The following is a 23,922-nucleotide window of genomic DNA, read 5'->3' on the forward strand; positions in this document are numbered from 1 at the left end:
ACCCCAAAACATGACCCAACCTACTTCAGAAAACAGTTTGGCATCAGCAAAAAAAAACAAAAAAAACAACTCAACTAGCGTATTTAAAATGATCAGTTTGTGTTTATTGGATAGTTAATATTTACATGAACAGACAGAGAACTGTATCAAAACCCCACAGTGTGTTACAAGACATCAAATCTCCCTTCCTTCGGAAATCCTCTTCTCCCCGCCCTTCTTGTCCTTGTCTTGATGTCTGTTCATAGCCATGACTAAAAATCACTTGAAGCCGATATCAGCCATCAGATCTACTCCAGTGGTCCTCCTCTGATAAAACATTTTGATTGATGAAACTTCTACTGTGGTCCTGTGGCCTTGCTCAGTACAGTGTCCACATAAAGCTTTTCACCTCAATCCATGAAAACAAGTTATCATAATTTAAGTGGTCAACATGGTAATTTTGTGTCTCATGATGGTCTAAATATTATGAAAATGTTCATGTTTGAATCATTGTTGTTGTGTCTTTTCAATCCAAAGCATCAAGAATGGCTATAAAAAACTCAGTACTGGCTGAGCACAAAAAACAATAAAAAAACTACCCAACACTGGTATAGTCTAATGGAACATTTGACAGATAAGAACATTGGATTGGATTGGACCTTTAATGTGACCTTCTATTTTTTTCCTTTTTAGGTGTTTCAATTTTCAAAAACTACCTATGGGCTTTTACTACAACACCTCATGATACTGTGTAGGGGCAGGGTGTTTTCTACCATGTTAGGTGACTATCAGTTGAAGTATTTCAGAAACTTTGTTGGACATGAAACTCTCCTAGCTTGATCATTATTACAAACAAGATGACTTTTGAAACTGTGTTCTTTCATTGACAATGTTTCAAATGTACAACACTAGATACACCTAGGAGCAATGAGGGACACAACATCAAACCAGGGACTCAAATTTTGTTGGCAAGCTTATGGTGGGTCAAGTCAAGAGGTTGAGCTCACTTGTTAAATTTAGCAATAGGAACAAACCACTTTTAGATTGTTTCAATCAATTTTAGATAAAGTTAGCAACTGTGGTGTGGTCCTCTGTTCTTGTTAGAACTCTAGTTCAACAGCTCTGATCGAAGCCATAGTGACAGTTGCTAAAGCTAATGAATACTGTACTATTTAGTTCACAAACCAAATTGAGAGAGAGGACATGATTTTTCAAAAGTTATTTACAAGGGATATCTATAACACAGCCCTACATTTGGTTCAGTTATCTTTGAATCTTGTGTTTCTGCATAAGGAGCATGGAACTTATCCTTGGTAACCCACTCCTACCTGGTGTTAGAATGTTATCTGTTTTTGGATAAATACATCTGGTCACAGGCCTTTGCATTTACACCTGGTATTCACAGGTTTTCATGTTGCACTGATTCTCCCCTCATTGTGTTTTATTCTCAATACAAAAATTAGGGAGACAGACTGTGAATGTTTTTTTATTGGACTTTGACCCACAGAAGACAATCTACAAAAGTGAACCATGATTCAAAAATTACAAAAAAAATTTTTTTTTAAATGTAACTAGCTTCACCGCAAAAATACATGTTAAGTGATACGTGAATACATTTGTACGTGTGAAATGGGTTTTATAGTATAAACTGGGAATTGCTTCCTACCAATGTGCTAGGACAGCAGATCTGTACAAAGTAGCCACACACGACGTGCAGTTACTCGCTACACCAGCAGGGGGCGATATTACCTCACATGAGCCGAAGAACTCTTAACTGAAAGAAGGCTAAAACAAGAGACTTATGTTACCTAGCATCTCCATCCATACAACAGGAGACAAAAAGAACAAGAAAAATCTGGTTTCAAGCAGAATGTGAAAGATGAGGGGAGTGTCTATGGGCTGAAATATGTGCCACTAGAAACTGAATTTGAATCATTTATATTTGAATTTGAATTGCTAAACTTGAATAATTGCATTAAAAAACTGAATTTGAATCACATCATTTGAATTTGTATTGTTTAATTTGAATCATTGCATTGAAAAACTGAATCTGAATATTATAATTTGAAATTGAATTTATTAGTTTGGAACTGAATTCCAATAATCTTGAAACTGAATGTAAGATTATGAAATTTAATTCAGTTCCTCTGAAACTATATTTGAACCTCACTGAAAATTCATCACCTTAACGCTGGCTGGTTGCCACCTGCCATGAAACACAGGAAGAAGTGCTTGACCCATAGACTGGCAGGACCATGGATGGTCGATCGATTGCTCTTCCTCAACTACCCGGATGTCTGTCACAGTAAATTGAAAATGAATTGATGATTCAAATTCACTTTCTAGTGGCACATATTTCAGCCCATAAGTGTCACTCCACTTTGTCTTTCATGTTTTAGCCTTCTTCTGCAATTGTTTCACCCCCTGCTGGTGTAGCTAGTAACTACATCTCACATGTATTGATATTTTTCTTCAGATATTCTGTGGTAGGAATTGGACAAAATTACATGATAAAATAGTAAGGGTTACACATTTCACATGGCCCACAAACTGACAGGAAGCGATTCACCGATATCCAGAGGCATGTACAAATGGATTCACAAATATGCATATATCACTTTACATGCATTCTTGCAGTGATACTATTTAAAATTGTGAAACCTATAACAGTTTTATGTAAAATTAAAATACGTATTTACAGAGTAATTATTTACAAATCAGAATTATTGTAGATATGACTTTACACAACACACACACAAACATTTTCTTGCGGATAGTGAAATATCTGTGATTCACGGTACACATCTGAAGATTGTCCTCTGTGGGTTAAAACTCTTAAAAGTCCAAAAAACTTCCATAGACAGACTTGTCAGCAACATGGTGCATCTCAGGTCAGGAGAAATGATTTGGGTTACTCCTGATAGATTGCTATGACATGTATGGAGAGGATCATGTGACCGTGCTGGAAGCATGTACAGGCTTCTGTTTGGCAACCTTCCTAAATAGGCTAATATTATGTACAGTGGAAAAGTAATGAAAGCTATCGGAGAAGATACTAGCACTAGTAAGAGCTTGGCTACCTGTGTCAGTCTTGTCTTGTACATTGTAGTTGTCTTTTGAAGAGTCTCCAGTCACTGGCTGTTACTACAGATGATTTCGGGAGGGTTCTTTGTGTTGTCAACCCCAGGAAAGCAGCCGCTTCAAACGGGATACCAGAGAGAGCACTCAGACACTATGCAGACCTGCTTGCTGAGGTATTCTGCAACATCTTTAACCTTGTCTTGTCAAATTGCACTGTCCCCAAATGCCTTCAGTCCACTACCATTGTGTGCCTGTCCCATAAAAACAATCGGCAACGTAAGTGACTTCAGACCTGTGGCCCTCACCCCTACTGTAGCAAAGTGCTGCGAGAGGCTGATCCTGAGACACCTTAAATCCTCACTCCCACCCACCCTAGACCAGCACAAATTTGCCTGCAGAGGCAATAGATCAACAGAAGACACCATCAACGCAGCTCTCCACACTGCACTGACCACTCTGGAACATCCAGGGTCAATGTAAGGATGTTATTTGTGGACTTTGTGGACATCCCCAGCAGAATGGTGACCAAACTGCTCGACCAGGGTGTCAGTCAGCATACATGCAGATGGATCAAGGACTTCCTGTCAGACCAAACACAGACTGTCAGCTTGCGACCCATTACTCTCCAACCCTGACACTCAGCACTGGTGCGCTGCAAGGTTGTGTGCTGAGCCCTCTTCTCTAATCTCTCTACATCTACGACTGTACACCAACCCACACCACAAACATAATAATAGGTTTGTAAATGATACCACTGTGGTAGGACTGATGATTCAGAACAAATTTTAATCTGCATACAAGGATGAGGTCAGCAAACTGTCACAGTAGTGCTCCATCAACAACCTGATTCTCAACACCTCCAAAGCATAGGAGCTGATCATCAGCTTCAGGAAACAGACAGACCTGATCCCCTATACATTGGAGGAGACAGAGTGGAGAGAGTGACCTACTTTAAATTTGTTGGTACTCACATCTTCCAGGATCTCACTTGGAGCTAGTCTCTATCAGGTCTGTGATTCATACACCTGCATCAACACTAGTGTTAAATTATCACTATAATACAAACAGTTCACCTAGCAGCAAAGCCCTGGTAGAACAGTGTTTCTACATCATGAACAATGCTCTGACAAACAGTGGTGGAGGAAGTATTCATATCCTTCAAAAGTACGAATACTGTCAGTGTTACAGTAACATAGTACCATACGTCTGTAGTGGGGCTGTCCCGTGACCACCACTTATCTGTAAAAAAGTCATCTTTTCATCGTGTCAGAAGAACAGCCCGTTTTCAGCTTTGTGACGATGCATTTTACAGCTAATCCAGAGGATTTTTAAAGAGTTTATTCATCTTAAGCAGTCAGAAAATGTACTTGAATTACGGAATGTTCTCCATCCATATACTCATTTCACCATCCCAATAGCTGTGGGTCCCAACATGGAGGTCCCGGATCCTGGACAAATTAAGCCCTGAGTAGAAGTATAAAAATTGCATAAAAGCAAATGCTCAGGTAAAGTATAAGTACCTTGAATTTATACTTAAATACAGTACTTGAGTAAATTTACTGAGTTACCTACCACTACTGTTGATGATAGCACCTGCACAAGACATGCTATCTCTCTTACCATATTAGCATGATTACTATGAGAAGTAGGCGATATAAGGGGGATGTAATCCCTCCACCTTGTTAACCTGCCACCCCCCCCTCCATCCTCTAGTATCAGAGAGGGTGCAGGAGCAGAGGGGTTGTTTAGTTGAATATGTCAGTCTTGTCTGCCCGACTCATTGATCCTTGATCCATCTGACTGAAGTTTTTGAATATCTCAGAGCCCGACCATGGCACTGACATTACTGTGCTCTGTATAGATAAATCAAAGACGCTGTCCGTGGTGCTAAAGTAGCAGATAGATTTGTAATTAGGTGTAACATTAAGTCTTATTACTCACTTATATCACCTGATATTGAGGGATGTGCTAAGGCAAACAAGGTAATATTGATGATCTTGAAAAACCAGATTAGCTGTAAAATGCAGCCTCACAAAGCTCCATCAAGACCTGCACTTCTAGATTACTGAACAGTTTTTATTCAAAGGCAATCAAAGAACTGAACAAAAAAATAAAAAAAAACTTAGGAAGGACTGTGTTGGACAGCAGGTCTGTCCAACTTATAAGTACTTTATTCATTTATTTATTCCAAAAACCTGAAATAGGCTCGAGTTACAGCACCAGTCTGAGCTCACTTTACTGGGGGAATAACTCATTAGAGAGAGAAAGCAAGATATAGCAAGTTTAAAGATCAGTTTCTGTCTGTGTGTGTGTGTGTGTGTGTGTGTGTGTGTGTGTGTGTGTGTGTGTGTGTGTGTGTGTGCGCGCGTGCGTGCACGCATGCCATCAGTCTGTGTCATTGTTTCATGTTGCTCAGACGCACTTCTTTTTCTAACTCAAACTGCCGATGGTCAACCCGCTCCAAGAAGTTCTTCCGCTCCACATACCTAAACACACACACACACATACGCACGCACGCATGCACGCACACACACACACACACAAACAGAAAGAGAAAGAGAGAGAGACAGAGAGAGCGAGAGAGACCATTAGATTTACTTTAATCATAACAAGTACAAACATACATTGAAAATGAAATTAAGGACAAAGCAATTTGTTTATCAGAAATTGTTACATGGTCCCCCTCTGCTGGCCAGGATGCGCAACTGTTGCTGCTTGGCCTCCTGCCTTTCCGCCAATAAGAGAGGGTAGGGCACTAGGCTGTGGCTCTCTCTCCATTCCACCTGACCAGAGATGCAATCAGTCAGCCTGGAGGCTGGCTGAGGTATTATGTTTTGTTTTATGTTTATCTGATGGCTGCGGTAGTCCTTTTTTCATGGCTTTGTTTCAGTTAGGTTTGGTTGTTTCTTTGTGTTTGGGTAGAGGGTTAGCCCCCAGCTCCGCCAGCCCTGGTCTGGGAGGCTGCCCTTCTTTTGTTTATTTTGGATAACTTTGTGGACACACAAAACCCATACACACAAACACAAGCACACACACTCACTACTCATCATTTAACCACATCTCTCTACACTTCTTGCACTTCAGCATAGGAAGCAGTTACACAACATGTTCTGCATTGTTTGTGCGTGTGTGCGTGTGTGTGTGTGTGTGTGTGTAATGAGTGTTTTTTTTTTTAAATAAGCCCCCATCTTTCTGCTTGGTTGGAGGTTAGTACATGTTACGTATGGTGTCAGAGCCTGTGTGTGTGTCTTTGCGTAGTACAGAATGGCAAGGAAGGAACTAACTAAATGCATACATTACAGAGTCATGTTATTTACCTGGGGTAGCCAGTCATCCATTGGCTCCCTTCTTCCATCCATCCTGATTAAAGCATGATTCATGGCCATACGGAGTAATGTTTTTCTGGTAATGTTTTCACAAATTTCCCCGTTTGTGTGACAAATAAAGGAATTTCTGTTTTCCTCCATTTACACTCACTACTTTCCAGCTGCTATTTCATAATCAAAAACTCTGTTTTTCCATTGGATCTGCTCACTGTGGTTGAGCCATGTCCGTATTTTATGATTATTGACTTTACAAGAAGATGTACTGTAGGATAGATTTGTGAACAATTTGCTGAGTAAATTCATAGGCCATATGCAAAAGTTAATTTATAGGTGAAATACAAGGATTCACTGCAAGTTGTAAGTAAGATGAAACCTGGTGTGTTTTTTGTATAAGACAGACAATGAACAACTTCTTCTTACTGTTTTTCATTTATGTTTTTAAACCTGCATTTACAAGAATGTGGTCTGCAACATTTATAAGGCAAACCTGTTTACTAATGACATTTTGCATAAAAATGTATCGTTTCGTAGCAAAATGACTCTTTCTTTCAGTGTTTCTGTCAGCTTTCAGCAGTGCAGCTTCATGCTGCCTTCACAGGACAGGATATCAGAGGTCTATAAAATTTCACCAGAATGGCCTTTACCGTGTCAACTCTTCTTTGGTATTCACGGTGGAGGAAACAAAGACTTTCTTCCTCTTAAAAGCATGATACACTCCGTGTTATTGCCATGGGTATAAATAAAAAAACAATTGGAATATTCCGCAGTCAAACTTCCCATGAAAGCAACTTAGCGTCTAGCATTCAAAATCACACACAGTGATTACACTTGTGAGCTAGGGTTGCAATGGTTTATAATGACACTTTTCCACCAAAATTAGCAGGTCTACACAGGTTTCTTAAACGCGGGTCATCATGCTAAAAATCACCTACTGACCCCATTCCCACTTCCCGCAGGCAAGGTAGCCCGTCTTTGATTTTCATCTTTAGCATTAGATAGACAGTCCTGCAACCCCTGGTCTGTCCACTCTACCTAACAAGCTCAGAGATACTGCAGCTGCGACAGTGTGTTTACTGAGGCAACTACGACTAAAAGTCCACTGCATCAGCTCCACCACCGGCTATTTGATTCAAACAACAGTGAGAAAAAACACAAGCACAATTAACGACAGACAGCTACTGAACATACAGTTAGGAAATAATAATGAGTCAGTTACGGTGACAGAGATTTTCATGGCCCTTGTAGCTTAATGGACAGGAGGGAGAGAAATCAGTGGGCCCAGCGCTCACGGACGAATGCATGTTCTTGGCTGTCTTCCTGTATCCACACACCCCTGGGTGATCTGCTAGTTCAATGTACAACCAGAGAGAGGAAGGGGAGCTCTGCAATGAATTTACTGTTTAATCAGACTACAAAAGAGACAATAATTAGCTATCTAGTGTGCTATTTCCTTACTGTATGTTCAGTGGCTGTCTGGTGTTATTAGGTTGTGCTCGTGTTTTTCTCGCAGTTATTTTTAAGCAAACAGCCAGCTTATGTAGCTGTGAGACTGTAGTTTCCCACACACCACCACTTTGGCTGTCAAGCGGCAGTGTCTCTGGGCTCATTAGGTAGAGTTGACAAGCCGGTAGGTGGAGCAGTGGCAGGGCAGCCAGGCGTCAGCCCGCTTGTACGCTCTACCTAACGAACCCAGAGACACTCTGAGAGTGAAGAGCGGAGGATGAGTGATCCCGACATGAGCAGCTGAAGACCAGGAGAGAGGACACAGGTTGTTTTTTTTTACTTGCAAAACTACAGCTTATAAATCACCAAAACCAGACATTACCAGAGCCAAGCAGTCAAGCACAGAGAACGCAACCAACACTTATAAACAGATCATCATTAACATTCAGGGAAGAAAATTAGCCTACATTTTATTTGATGAGGGGCGGTCAGGGACCTGGATAGGGGAGCTCTGGCCCAAAAAAGGTTGAGAATCCCTTTCCTGTCGGAGGCTTTCTCATAATCTGTTTTTTAATCCAGTTTTAGGCTGCACTTTATGACTCATTTTTCAATTTTATCTTTTACTGCATAGTATTTCAGTCATCGGACGTGGATTTAAGTTTTTTTAATAACTTTTCATAGTGGTGACAATGCTGCTTGCAAGTTCCTACACTGACAAATAATTGCTCTGATCCCTTTGATCAGCATTTTTCTGACCAGTTTTTATCTTTTACTATTTTTATCACAACCCTGTTTGTTTGAGAATCGGATGCAGATATTTCACTGTACAATATTCTGCAAGCTGGGCAGTCCAGGCGCTCTGGCTACAACAACATCATGGCACCACTCACCTCTCGATCTGGCTGCAAGCGATGTGCCCGTCTGGGTCAGAGGATCATGGAACTGGAGAGGATAATCTCCCCAGCAATCAGGATCCCCTCAGGGAACGTTCCCTAAAGGTTATTCTGTGCAACCTTTAAAGAACGTTCTAAGAAAGGTCTAGGAACATTCTTGAAGGGTTAGTTTTACAAAAAACTTTAGAGAACCACCAGGGAACGTTCCCTGACTGTTCTCTGGAGGTTATTTTTGTGTAACCTTCAGAACATTCCCTGAGGGTTGACTAAAGGTTATTGCTTAAAACCCTTTACGGAACTTTTTGGGAACATTCCCTAAAGTTTCATTGGGCAAAAATTTGATTAGAGATTGGACTGATTTTTAGTGCGACTGTTTTACATTTCATGGTTGTATTCTTTGCATTGTCTACCTGTGCCAAGTACATTTTAGAATGCACTTATTTATTTATAATGAATCTATTTATATAGTTAAGCTGTTGTCTACATGAATCTTTTTAATTCAAACATATTTTAACAGAATAGTGTTATAATTTTGTTCCATTCTGTACCTGCACAAGGATATTTTAGAATGGATTTGTCATGCTGACGTCTATATGATTGTGTGTTTTTATTATCTTCTCCTGTTTGATCATATAATTGTCTGTCATTAAAGCTTCTATCACCATCTTTATTATCATTTTATTGTATTTTGTAATATAAACAATGCTCTAAATACTCACTGAATGCAGCCATTCATTTTGCCATGTCAGTCGTGGGTGTGATCAGACATACATTGCCATTCTTTCTTTGCTTCATGGAGAACGTTTTACACATCTATAGTGACGTCTGGCCTAAATCTGAATAGAATTGATGCAATAGTCAAATATAGTAGTCAAATAGTCTCCTACCCCTCTCTGCCTCTGTTGTGGATGGCCAGCTCCTCAGTGATGCCCTCCTCTGATTTAAAAGCATCCCAGTCCATCTTAGACTTTTCTAGTGTGCTCATCTTCTGTTTCTTTCCCCCAATACGACTCAGGATGCCGATCATGCTTGTAGGGCGTTTGGCACTGCAAAAACAAGAGGGGAGAACCTTAGGTTAGGACTCACACTTAAGGTGATCCAAAATGTTAGCCAAAGCTCCTTTCCGCTACACACAGCAGAAAAGTTTATAATGAAGGATATTGCCAATATTTTCAAATACAGAAGTACACAGTCTTTACAGCTACACATCACTAATGGCAGATGTAACAAATTGATTCATCACAGTGTATGATGGTTTGAAAAGCATGGAGTTACACATTGTTTAAAATAGACATGTATTTCAGTGTCAGTGTTTTCTAGACCAAACTTTGTCATGGAGCCTTGTAAGACTATAGGACAGGAAGACACTTTGAAGTTCCAAAGCTCATCAAAACGCATGAGTTCAACTCAAAGCCACTCCCCTGGACTACACAAAATTCTTTATAAGAATGTCTGAAGTCACAGTGTAAGACTCCAAGCCAGTATTTGTTATGTTGGTGTAACTCAAACAGTGTCTTATCAGTAGTAGCAGATGTGTTACGCTTGCAGGCTATTTTCAGTTATGTATGTAGAGCACATTTTGTACAGATAAATCCAGACCTGGCTGCATCAGACACCACAAATTGCAAACAAATGAAAGGACACCACACATGCATGGTACTTAATCATTCTACTCCTTGGTGGAGTCTTCTTGATTTTCATCTTCGTCCTTATATGATCTTCACATCACGACAGTCAACAAAACCTCATGCAAGAAAAAGCCTTGTTGCTAAGTGGTGGCAAGTTTGGGCACTAACTGCTGACCATTAAAGGGGAATTCTGGTATTTTAAAACCTGGGCCCTGTATTTAAATGTTTTGGTGTGTAAATTATTTATACTTGCCACCAGTTTTGAAAGTGATCCAGTAGATGCACAACACAGCTGCAATGGCTACAGTGAAGTGATTTTTACAGTATGAAGATACTCTGTTTAACGAGAAAGCTATTAATTGTTTTGTAAGAGCATCATGATGTCACAGGATGATGCTACAGGAGACAACAGCAGACTTAGCTTTTCATTTACTGCTGCACGACTGGACACAGACGTTGTTAATTACTGTAAACCATTTAAACACCAGTCATTTTGGTTTTACAAAATTACATACAGTCATGAGAACCTCATATTAATGTACTTAGATTGCAGTGTGTTATGTTTGGTTTGCTCATGCAGTGATGCTCAACCTAAGGACCACAAAATGCTTGAGCTTCCTGAATTCCAATGAGTCCACTGGATTTAAGTATACAGTCAAAACTCTTTCCATCACTAAACATCTTGGTCCCCCATCTTTTCATATACACTTAATCCTGTTCTGCACAGGATCTGTTCTATGTGCTTGCAGGATCTGTCCTAAAACGTCAGCTGCTGGAGTGCCCCTGCTTCAAGTGTGTGTGTGTGTGTGTGTGTGTGTGTGTGTGTGTGTGTGTGGGTGGGTGCATGCGTGCGTGCGTGCCTGTCAGTGTTTGAGTGTCCTAGCCAGTGTCATTTTGCAGGGTAAGATTTCCTTCCTGTCCATGAATAGATGGATAACTTCAATGCGAGCTCCCACTCCAGTCACAGCTGAATCCTTTCATATGTAACATTAATAAATTCATGCTTTAGAATTTCTTGTAACCATCAAGTAGCAACTGTAGCTTTTGTTTTGCTCTCATTTGAGATCCTTAAATATGCAAGTTACCGTTTCCTTCAGTAAAACTAACATTGTGTCACAAATATTTTATTAAACTGCTGTTTATGAAAACAACAAATGATTGGTAGATCCTACTTTGCGTTACCCCTAATTTTCTTTCTAGTGTTGCCGATATACGATGCAGACACTTTGTACAAAGGCTTGATAAAATGACATTCCATAGTTTTAAGAATGTGAGAAACCTCCCACCAGAGGTGAGTCATTTTCCCAGGGTCAATGACAGTGATAAATATCACCAATAGCCTCTCTCTCTCTCTCTCTCTCTCTCTCTGTAACTGGATAATGCAATACTTCTGTATTTGTATTTGTTGTATTTGTTGCCTGTCATCCTTATCTCCTAATTACAATTTCATTAGACTTTTAGATTCTTTCAATTTGACCCAATTTGTGAAGCGGACCAGCAATAACAACAGGCATACACTTGACCAAATGCTGTTCCATGGTGTCTGTGTAGATGATGTGAACCTGATTGATTTAGCTGTCTCCGATCACAAAGCAGTGCTTTTACACATTCCACCTCTCTCTCCTGACACCAAACCTCCCACTGATTTCCTTAAAATTCACTTTCTGTTCCTTGCTTCTGTCAAGCTTTTACTGTGTTTCCTCAAACCCAGTTTTTAATTCTAGTGAACAACATTATCGCGACCAGAGACGCTAGAAACACGCTTTTTTTGTCGTTGTTGTTTTTTTACCTTATTGCTCACAATCCAAGCATCCTTGTTTAAAACCATGCACTCTTTGATTGGTCACCCACCTAGCCAACCAGTTGCACCCACCCCAATGACATGTGAGGAATTTAATTTTTATACTTTCATAATAGTGGACTAATGGGCCGCACTGTATTTATTTTAGTTTTATTAGGAAAATCATTTCTAAATGATCCAGCTGCCTTTCAGACTACAGGCCCACCTGATTTTTAAAAGCTGAATTTCAGACAGCTGGTCCACATATTTTTGCCATTATTAAAGCTGCTGTAAGTGTTATTCTAATATTAAGTAAGTGTTAAACAGTTCTGTATTCCAACAGAATTATTATGCTATTATAGAGTGTTTGGTCAGTTGGTCAGTTTGGTCTTTCCTCCCCCTCCTTATGCAAGACAAGAGGAAAGAAATGCTCTGGTAACGCTGCCCACTTGATCAAATCTGGACAGAAATTCCCATAAAGAGGCGGTCTTGACTGCTTGGGATACACGCAGGATACACACAGGATACACGGGCAATGGCAGAACAGGGAAAGCTACCAATTCAAGTGCTCCAAACAGGCCAAATGATGAAAAACACTTGGAGAGAAGAAACAGGCAAAGAGAGCTGTCTCAATAAAATAGAAAGGAGTTCAAGTGTGGTGACATGGAGAGGAGGGGATTGATAACTGCAAAACAGACAGGAAACGATACACTTACACTTACAACAGCTTTAAGTGCTCTCTTTCTACTGATACTTTCTCGTCTAATTTTAAACATTCCAAAGTTTACCCCCTTTTAAATAAGCCCTCTGTAGACATTTCTGGTTAAGTTATATTAGACCCATCTCCAGCTGTGTGTGTGTGTGTGTGTGTGTGTGTGTGTGTGTGTGTGTGTGTGTGTGCAAGGTTAATTTCATTAGGGAGTGGTGCTGATGGCTCTTTCCTGTTGTGCTGAGTGTCCCTTCTTCTCGTACAGACATTGACATAGACAGACACCAGCATACACACACAGTGGACTGAGATAAATAGGAAATAGCTTGTGGACACACTGTACTTCCCGTCTGTTGGAGGATGAGTTCCTGTTTCCCGTCAGGTCTTGGAAGGGAGATGTGCACTCATCCCCATATACCAATACCAACAAAAGGTATTTAAAGAGGTAGTGAGGAGTGAGAAAAAAGGGAAATTTAATTGCATTGATGTCTAACTCATTCCCCCCACACAGAGATCGCTTGCCTGCAGCATTCACAAACAATAATGTTTTTGTTTTAAATGATTCTCTTATCTCTTAGCAGAAAAAACCTACTTTCTAGTAGCTTACTGATTAATCAGCAACTGAAAAGACAATGAACAGTCAAAATTCCAAGGGACATATTTCAAGGTAAAACAACATATTATGACAGTTAACATTACATTAAAAGCTTGATTATTGTTACATCCAGTATGGAATACTTCCAGGCTTCAAATAAATTGTCCAACATAATAGGCCTAATGTCCTATCTATTGTCTTAACAGTTGCTGATCAATCAGCTCTCTAAATGTATCCACATAACCGAAATGGGAAAGCCTTCTAATCCCAATTTGTAAACGTTGGTGTAGGGGTTAAATGTTATGTGTAAAGGTGTGTGTGTACCTGGGACCAGGAAGAGGTGGTTGGCTGGTTGACAAGCTCTTCTCTTCATCTTCATCATCCTCCTGTTTGGTGTTCTGGCTCTTAAGATAAATCTTAGCTTCCCTGGAGTCTGCTGATACCACTTTATTCACCCTGACATAGAGACAGAAAGACATTAATTTATTTGTTTATCGATCGATCAGACACAAAACACACAAGAAGCACTGCTAGATTGCCACAGCTTACTGCTACTTAGTATACTATTGCTTAGAGAATGACAAACTGAACTGAGTGCTGGAGCACAGCTTCTCACGCCGTTACACACCACAGGACTGTGCACACTGGCTGCTAACACCTAACAAGCGCTCCTCCTCCTGTCGGTTGTGATTAAGGGATAGATGGACCAGTACCGAGGAACACTTTAGAATCTTCAAATGTTGAGTAACCATCCCATAATAAAACTGGATGTAGTTTAGCCTCTCACACATACAGTAAGACACACACATCTGTCGGTGTCTCAGTGTGGGTTTAGACAGGGAGGCTATATGAGGAACAACCGCTGCATCCCCTGGGAACATCAGTGCTGCACAGACTACACAACCACTGGCATCAATCAAGGCACACTGAAAGGCTTCCCCTGTTATGTATGCTAATTATATGCAGCCATAATTACACAAAGCACACAGCTCTGTAGATGATGAGGAGGAGTATTTTGAAAGGACAAGTCTCATCTCACGCAATTGAAAGATACCTCTGTTCCATGGAGAATAAACAAATAAAGAGACCAGGGCAACTGCAGGCGCAGGTGAGGGACGTCTGGATACCATTTGAAATATTAGATAATAAAAGCTTACACAAAGTACACATTATAGTGGCTGCATTTATTTGTGGCTCTAGGGATAGGTTACAACTATCATCCACGTACTAATCTGGCTTCTGTAATTAGAGAGCACACACCTTCAGGCATAATCAATCAGATTAACCCAGGATCACATTTGGATTCTGACTACTGCCCACTCAGATGTAAACATTTAGGATTGAACATTACTAGGTCCACATAACTAGCATTTTTTCTGGCTGCTGGGGTGTGGCTGTCTGCGTGATATACAGCCTATTCATCTCACACAGTAATGATTATACCATTTTAAAAGAAACCACTTGGCTGTTTGTGTAGGTCTGATTGAGGAAATGTCATGAGCTGTGATAATTAATCTAGATATGACGGCAAACTGAGTCTGTCCCAGGGCCTCGTTAAACTACTCACATTGTGAGAGTACTGTTATCACACTGCATTTTAGACTGCATTTGAGTGTGTGTAGCACCACCTATTGGTCAATCTGGTTTCACAACTTATTTGAGAACATTAAAATCAACATCATTTATACACTCGCTTAAAAAACAAATCGTTGTACAAATTTTCTTCTTAATTTGAGGATGATTCTGAGGCATACCTAACCTCTTCTCCAGCGAAGTCAAACACTTTAGTGATGGTAACTTTAGCAGGCTCTGAAGCTTCTGTTTCTGTACTCAAAGGAGCAACCTTCAATACTGAGGAATCACCCTGAGGAAAAAAACAAAAAAATCAGTTTAAGGGAGAGACAGAAATGACTGAAAATAATGTAGGTTTGATAATTCATGTTCTGTTGATCCAGGCTATATAGTTAATCCATTTGATCTGTATGCTGTATCCAAACCAAGTCAGGGGCCACATTAACTTTGTATGTGAACCATTTTGTATGTTTGGGTTTTACTCTCTACATACGGTATCCTCCTGTGACTTTACAGAGGTCTACAATATCCAACAGGATATGTTGTAGGATATGTTTCCATTATCTGGCATCCCTAACAATCACAATCATGCTAAGCATTCACACGACGGTGGTTATCAACTCAATAAGTCAATTCAGGTTTTCCACATCTAGCCATGAGTGTGTTAACATAAAAGGGGCAATGTTTGCAGCATCTGACCAATTGCAAACATGGACAGGTTACCTGGCAGCAGCGACACAAAGAATTAAACACCTCATCCAGGCTAAAAGCAACACAGCTGCAGGAGGCACAGCTTGCAAAAGAAAATCACTGACTGAATGTGCAAGTTAACAGACTTATAATATCACTGCCCCAGCATTAGGTCACAAGTAGATCTGACAAAATACATTTGTGTATTGCATTAAACTTGTGTGTTGTTTAGATAAACAGACTGTATTTACATAGCAATTTTCTAGTCTTAGGGACCACTCAAAGCACTTTACAACACATTTCAAGATGTAAACTGCAGAAGACGGAATCGAACCACCAACCCTCCCGATCGCTCTCTTAGGTAGAGCGACCGCTAAGAGGTATTCTTATTGCATGATAGGCAGTTTCAGCCTTATTCTTTCAGCTGCAACCTCTGTGGTGTCAAACAGACTTGGGAGAAAATAAAAAATAAATAAAAAACATTATTCAAAGCGGTACCTTCATATCTTCTAAATACAACAAGTACAAGGATTTAGTTCTTCAGTCACTCTCTGCTGTGAATGATATAAAAATAAAATAAAATAAAAAAGCACATTATAGCCGTGAAAACCCCAAATATTGCTTTGTAGTACAGGCCTCAGGACTATGGCCTGAAAGCAATAAAGTTTGGTTTAGAATTTGGTACCTTCGAAGTGTAAACATTTGAAGCATAGTACTGTCTTAGTCATATATTTGGCTAAAGAACATACTTACCTCCTGTGTGGTACTTTGGACTTTGGACTGTGAGGACGGTGTGCATTCTTTGGGTCGGGATCCGACATCGGACAGGAAACTCGCCCAGAGGTCATCTGATTTTTTCTTCTGTCTCGCATCATCATCCAACCCTACCTCAGTGGGTTTTTCCACCTCTTCCTGCAGCAGCTGTGCCTCCTCTACTACGTCTCCACCCTTCTCTTCCCTTTCTTCTTTCAGTACTCCTTTCTTCCTCTTTCTGTAGATATTTTCAAGGACACCAGTGAAAAACCTTTATCATAATCATTAGCATCATTATCTGTAATTAAGAGAAGCCTTAGATTTCCACTTGGTTTGTTTGATTAATAATAAAACAAAGTGCACTAAATGTGAATGTTGATAATAAGATAAAAATGTAACAAGACTCCTGAAATAGCTGAAAGCAAACAAGATGAAACAGTAAAATACAACAGATGTCTAAAAGTACAAACAGGGATGCAGGACAGAAACTACACTTCAAACTACGGATATTTAGAAGCTACAAAATTCCTGAGAGCTAAACACACAGAGACTTTAAAAACGCCTTTCTCTCAGGTTTCTTGCACAGACATGAGTTGAGTTTTTCTGTTGTAACCTATTCTAAGTGCTATACCATAGGCAACTGGACTTGTTTCAGTTGCCTACGATATAGCACTTAGAATTACCATGACCTGGATGACTGAGAACCTTCACCAACATTGTTACCTATTGTAACCACCAATAGTGCTGGTGGAAAAGCCCCACAGGTGGCATTTCAGTGGTGGAATCAGCAATGCAATCACAATCATATTGTAAAAATGTCTAATTTGTTCAATGTTATGGTTACCAATAATGGTCATTGATCAAATTGTCTTATCAAGTCCTTATGCACTTTACCTGAAATCATTTGAATGTGATATTATGACAGCAAATTATGGTTCTGCATCAGGATTTCACAACCTTGCCCTGCCTGTGACCTTATTTGTAGTTCACAAAATTGTCATGGCCCAACTATGACAGAGTTGTAAACACAAAATCAAAGCATTACTGTCACACTCCAACCTGGAAAAAGTTATTCATGCACTGATCTTTTCTCGGCTAGACTACTGCAACTCGACTCGACTCAACATTTAGAAATCTTCAGAAATCATCTGCAAATCCATGTGACATCCAAACTCCAAGTTTGAGTAACTGGTCAAAATTCTGTGTTAGAAGAATTTCCACAGTGCCAAAAAGAAAAAAAACTGCATAAACAAAATGACTTAATAGTGTTTACAAACATTAAAATGCTAAACTCCTCAGACTCATGAAGGCAGAACATTAAGAACCACACTTTGCTTCATTTTCTCTGTCCTGGAAAACTGATCTCCACGACCACCATGGGACGATTCTTTCAAGCCCTCTCACCTCACACAAATGTCAGTTTTTTTCTTCTTCTTGCTGACAAAGTCAGGATGTGGCACATCATCATCCCTGTGAAGAGGGTCTTCTTTTTCACACTCATTGATGTCATCCTCACTGAGGTTATCATCTTCGGAGAAAAGAACAGGAAGCACAGGAAATGGAAGATAGGAACAGGAAACAGATTAATATTGGCGTCATTTTATCAATCTACAAATTCCTGTTGCCCAAATCAATGCTTCAGTAACCTGTCATTAAAAGTTGAGAAAAACAGTTATCCAAGTTTCTGTTTCACACAAACTTTGATCTCATGTAATGAGGTGTTGAACACAGTTTATTCACTTTCAGCATCAATTTGATTATTTAAGATTTCGTGGACATTTATCATATCGCTATATACTATCCACACCGGAAAAAGTCACCACCTGGACTTAACTAAGCAAACAGGTCAGAGCCTTCCATTGGATAATTATTGCAGTGATTAATATGTTTCAGTTGGCAACAACTTATTTAACCCTGACTGATGCAGTGAGTAGCTTCTCATTTCTAAAACAACCATGTGGGAACACATATCCTGTGGTCGTGGAAAAGACGTTTCTCTGTTTCAGAAGGGTCGAATTATTGGCCTGCATCATGCAAAGAGATCTAAGGAGACTGCTGAAACTACTAAAATTGGGTTAAGAACTGTCCAACACATTATTAAAACCTGGAAGGACAGTGGTGAACCATCATCTTTGAGGAAGAAATGTGGTCAGAAATAAATCTTGAATGATCATGATCGGAGATCACTTGAACATTTGGTGAAATCAAATTGTAAAAAAATGAACAGTACAACTCACAGCTATGTTTAATAGTGAAAGTAACAGCATTTCCACACGCACAATGCAAAGAGAACTTGGATTGGGACTAAACAGCTGTGTACCCATAAGAAAAAACACTTATCAGTGAGGCTTGTCGGGGGGAAAGGAAAGGCTTCAACTTGTTAGGAAGTATAAAGATTGGACTCTGGAGTGATGGAAAAAGGTTGTGTGGTCTGATTAGTCCAGATTTACCCTGTTCCAGAGTGATGGGCACATCAGGGTAAGAAGAGAGGCGGATGAAGTGCTGCACCCATCATGCCTAGTACCCAGTGTACAAGCCTGTGGGGGCAGTGTTATTATCTGGGGTTGCTTCAGTTGGTCAGGTCCAGATGACTTCAGCTGACTACCTGAATATACTGAATGACCAGGTTTTTCCATCAGTGGATTTTTTCTTCCCTGATGACACGGGCATATTCCAAGATGACAATGCCACGATTCATCCGGCTCAAACATCATTTTCACACTTGGCCACCACAGAGTCCAGACCTTAACCCCATTGAGAATTTCTGGGATGTGCTGGAGAGGACTTGACGCAGCAGCCTGACTCTCTCATCATCAATACAAGATCTTGGCGAAAAATTAATGTAACTCTCGAAAGAAATACATGTTGTGGCACTGAATACGCTTATCAAAACAATGAGTGTGTGACTTTTTTTGGCCGGGCAGTGTATATCAATAGTGTAAAATATATGTGTTATTATTACAGTAATGATTTAATATTGCTAGACACTAGATACACAGGTGTCAGTTTGGTGTATCAGGGATATGGACCTTACCTAAATTTTGCAATCTGCCTAGGTATGGGACGATATGAAGATTCCATGTCACAATTGTCCAGGCTAAAACTCCTAAAATGGCCCTAAACATACTTTACACTTACTTACATTTTGTTCAGAAACAAATATTGTTATTCAATCACAGATAGGAAACACTTTTTTTTTGGTGAACATCCTTTTTCATGAAAAACAACCAAACTGTTCCGTGGAGCGAGCTGGACAGTGGTCGCTGATGTGGGAGTTCAAATTGGAGCTGTTGGTTTGTGGGACAGACACGTTCCTCCAGCAGGTTTTGCAGGTGGGCACCTCATCTTATCTCATCTCCTTGTTCTTTAGTTTGGAATCCATAGTAAACCCACACACGCAGTTTAACTTTTTCCATAGTGACAGGTTTAGGACTTTGGAATGACTGGAAAGATGGGGGCTCCCGAAATTGTGGCAATTCGAAATAAATTGGGAAATCAATACAGGAATGTACATCATCGAGCTAGACAGCTTTCTCAAGTCACTCATGTGAGGGCGTTCATGATTATTCATGATTTACGGTTATTCAGATAATGGAAATTCACCATGCTCAACTTATCCTGAGGTTTTTGTTTTTTTTAATGGCAATCCGTTATTAAATCTTGTATTGTCCCATCCCCAAATCTGTAATTATGATGGATTGGAGATGAAGTAAATTAAACAGCCACTCAATGTATTCTTTTACTCACGCCACAAACACTTTACCTTTATTAATGCAATATAAACATACATTTACCACATTACTGCACAACCTTCTACATTACAGTTTAGTAATGTCAACACTACAGTACAGTCTAAAATATCATATTTGATATTCCATTTCATATACATAATATTGTATTCCTTTATTTTAATAGGCCTATTTTATATTTCTGCAGTGTTAAATGTCTCATTTCCCATTTACTAGCATGATGGTCTTTTTGTACATATTGTATGTCATTGTCAGAGGGAGCCTGAGGACACATTGTAAAATAAAGAACCTGAGTTGACTAGTTGGTTCACCTGCACAGTCTCATGCAATCCAACACAACCGTTCTAGCATAAAGTCAACATTTATGATCTTCAGATTTGTTTGTTTGTTTGTTTGTGTTTTGACATGGTAATAGTGTCAATTATATATTTTAGCATTGAGTACCAGACTGCATTATGATTAAACATACATAGCCTTGTGTCTTTATGTCTATATGAGTGAACTGATCAAGGAGATGTTCACCTGATAATGGGAGGGACAGTTTGTAACTAATAATTAACGATGTGTAAGTAAGTCAAACAAAATCAACGGCCACATAACAAGTAAGTTACATAAGTAACTGCACAGCACAGCAGCGTTGGGGTGGGAAAATGTATTACAATTACTGCTTCTTGATTAATCTTATTCGAGCTGAAATTAGCAGCATGTTTCATTGTGTTGTAGCAGGCGTTAAGTCATGATCATATGTACGTTTGCTGAAAAGCAAATCACCACAATTATTGTTTTCTAAACGGAGTTTAGAACACAGCCCCGACGCAAGGGCGGACGTTGCATTAAAATCTTATCATTGCTGAAATTATGAATATTTTACAGTATAGCTAGTTTACGATGTTTAATGCGTCGCATTTGTGACTCAGCTAATGGTAGTCATCTTATGTGACAAATTCATTAACTAACACTACGATACTTACTTAATTAATAGATTACTCCCACCTTTCATGTGATATTTCCGAACTAACTAGCTACTTAATCGCTACATTTACCACAGTAAAGTGTTTACACTCCCCACCTGATGGGACGTAGTCTGCATCTTCATTGGACGAATATCCATCAGAGTCGTAGTCAGAATAGTTCATCATTTTAGTGGAAATGCTTCAGGATGATAGTGAAGTGGATGAAAGAGGGCTACAAGGCGCCAATACGCTTCCGACTATGTTAGCCTGTTTACTGCTTCACAACTTTGCAAACGTAACCCTGGCAGGTTACAAATGCCTCTCTACTAACAAAGAAACAAACTGCTACAATGTTGCTTTCCAAATTCTGTGATAGATAGTAATTTCAGTGTGCGAGGTGTATGAAACAGGCTTCGATTGCAGCGTTCCTGCAAACTGACAAAACATGTGACGTATTTGTGACGACGACGGCAAACTCAAAGGCTCAAACTACTCGCATGCGCTTATTTTTTGTTTTGAGGCGAGTCGGCGACGACCAAACAATGTTACCGCCACCTACAGGACTGGAGTGTAGCGTATTTACCACATGAATGTACAAGATGACCTCCTATGTCCTTTTCTAAGTACTTTTCCTGAACCTAGATGGAAAACGTCATGAGGTCAAAGACATGAGACAGGAGAATTAAACAGGATTTGGGAAAAGACCGCTTTTTCCCAAAAGTTTATTTAGAACAAATTGTACAATTCTTGTAGAGAAGGCCTGTAATTTGCATTCCATAAAACAATACAAACATAGTCAAAACGGCAAGGCGAAATACTTAACAGCATCCTGGAGGAACTGTCTTCGGAGACACCTAACTGCCAACATTAGGTGTCTCCGGATTTTAAAATTTTAATCAATATTGCTGGTAAAAGCATAGTTTTTTTGTAAGAAAAAAGAAATCAAAATATTTTGAAAAGAGGTCCTTACACCCTGGACACACATTCAAGCCCTTGCACCCACATTAGACAGGGGGTGCACTAACACCTTTTAGCTTAGCAGCTACAGTTAAGTTTTCATCTTTAAAAAGGGTGTAAATAATGTTTTTTCAAATCAATTTCAGCATTGAGTTCCAGAGACTTGAATTACAATGGACAAGCTGTATGGAGCTATGTTGTGTACTTCTGTAAAGAAAAGGCAGAAGGGCCGAAATGGTGTATCTTTATAGGTTGTTTGTCTTGTGCAATTTGTCATCACCTGTTGATGGGACAAAGTTATTTAAATTACTTATGGAGTGCAGGCAGAGAGAGTGAAATCATGATTACAATCTACTGCTTTAAAAGAACCAACTGACTGAGGATGTACAGTATTTCACTCGCAACAGATGTTTGGTTCATAGTTTGGAAATGGTTTATGACCAGCAGAGGCTGCTGTTTGGTCAACTTTGCTCTGACCGTGAGACCTTGGTGGAGCATCTACATACTGGAGTGAGACATAAACCCACTCAAAACTGACACATCTGCTGTTAATGGATATGATTTTACACACATATTTCCCAAGGGCTGCAACTAACAATTATTTTCAAAATATTGTGATCTGAGGATTATTTTCTCAATTGCTTGTTTAACCTATATAGAGTAGAGTTGAAAATTACCATCGCAATGACCTATAGAGCCCAAGGGGGACGTCATCAAGTGTTTGTCCTAAACAGTTCAAAACCTGAAAATATTAAATTTACTTTAAAGATAAACTAGGGCAAACAACATATTTTCACATCTGAGTGGCTTAAACAAGAAAATCTTTTTAAAAAATGTAATTTATTGAGTGTTTATCAAAAGCTGCACCTACACACATTGAGTTCTCTCCCCATACAGCTTGACAACCATTTGTACCTGGGCTCACCTAGCCCTAGCAACCCCAATGAAGGCCGGTTTGACCAACAACCCACAAGTGGCCCTAATGACTCTAATACTCAGAGCTCACACGTGACCTAAATGACTCTGTAAGGACACTCCCACACAAAGTTTAAAGCCAGCCAACTTCCCTCCAGTTAGTTAGAACTGAAGAAGCCTCTTGGATGAGAGGTGAAACGTCTTCAAGAAACTGAAACAAGTCCAGTTGTCTACGATACAGCACCTAGATTTACCATGACCTGGATGACTGAGAACTTTCTTCAACATTTAAGTAAAGTAAGGGTGTTGCTGATTCATTTTAATCTACTAATCCATTAACTGCTGTAGCTCTTGATGCCACTATGTTAATGGTTTAACATGTCATTTTTTGACAGTACAACATACTGAGACTATATCTGTAGGGTGCCACACTGATGTTTGAACTCTCTGCTGGTTCCTTGTCTGTCTTTGTTTTGTTATCTGGTCTCAGCCATTCTTCACCTGTCCACTAGGCTGGCTCACTGACTGCCTCTGAAATTATTTCCTTCTCACTCATTCACTACACTTTATATAATATATCCCCTGCACTTGAATCATTGCCATTTTGTGCTATCACTGACAGTGGTAGAGTCTTCAAAATAATCTTTGCATCCATTAACTGTGAAGTTGCATTGTGGCATTGTCAGCAGACTACGCCATGGTCTACTGTTTTATATTGCATTGTGGGATTTTTTTGAGAGAACTTTATAGTGCATAACATCCATTTCCAATTTGATCCCTACACCCTCCCTCACAATGAGATGAGTATGTAACTCTATGTGGAGTCCCACTTGCAGCTATGGAGGGTCTCTTAAAGGTGTATACACCAGCAAGCTCTCTCTGGTGGAAACAGGAGCATT

The 23,922-nt window shown here is 39.7% G+C and overlaps 1 protein-coding gene across 1 annotated transcript; it reads right to left on the bottom strand.

Annotated features, from left to right (window-relative positions):
- Positions 1 to 1,452: 1,452 nt before the first annotated feature.
- On the bottom strand, positions 1,453 to 21,589 carry cfdp1 (craniofacial development protein 1). The gene is made up of 7 exons (XM_084364019.1): positions 21,268 to 21,589; positions 17,854 to 17,977; positions 16,450 to 16,687; positions 15,189 to 15,298; positions 13,759 to 13,890; positions 9,610 to 9,768; positions 1,453 to 5,546 (listed from the first exon to the last, which is right to left on the bottom strand). The coding sequence occupies exons 1-7, from the start codon at positions 21,335 to 21,337 to the stop codon at positions 5,456 to 5,458; spliced, it is 924 nt and encodes a 307-aa protein (XP_084220145.1). The 5' UTR covers positions 21,338 to 21,589; the 3' UTR covers positions 1,453 to 5,455.
- Between the last annotated feature and the right edge of the window lie 2,333 nt (positions 21,590 to 23,922).

This window comes from Pagrus pagrus (assembly GCF_965226575.1).
Source record: "Pagrus pagrus genome assembly, chromosome: 10".
Lineage (NCBI taxonomy): Eukaryota > Metazoa > Chordata > Actinopteri > Spariformes > Sparidae > Pagrus > Pagrus pagrus.

Coding starts and splice junctions, on each gene's coding strand:
- cfdp1 (XM_084364019.1), bottom strand. CDS start 21,337: ATGATGAACTATTCTGACTACGACTCTGATGGATATTCGTCCAATGAA. Junction 9,769..13,758: donor CCACCTCTTCCTGGTCCCAG/GTACACACACAC, acceptor TTGTTTTTGCAG/TGCCAAACGCCCTACAAGCA. Junction 5,547..9,609: donor CACAACAGAGGCAGAGAGGG/GTAGGAGACTAT, acceptor GTGTGTGTTTAG/GTATGTGGAGCGGAAGAACT.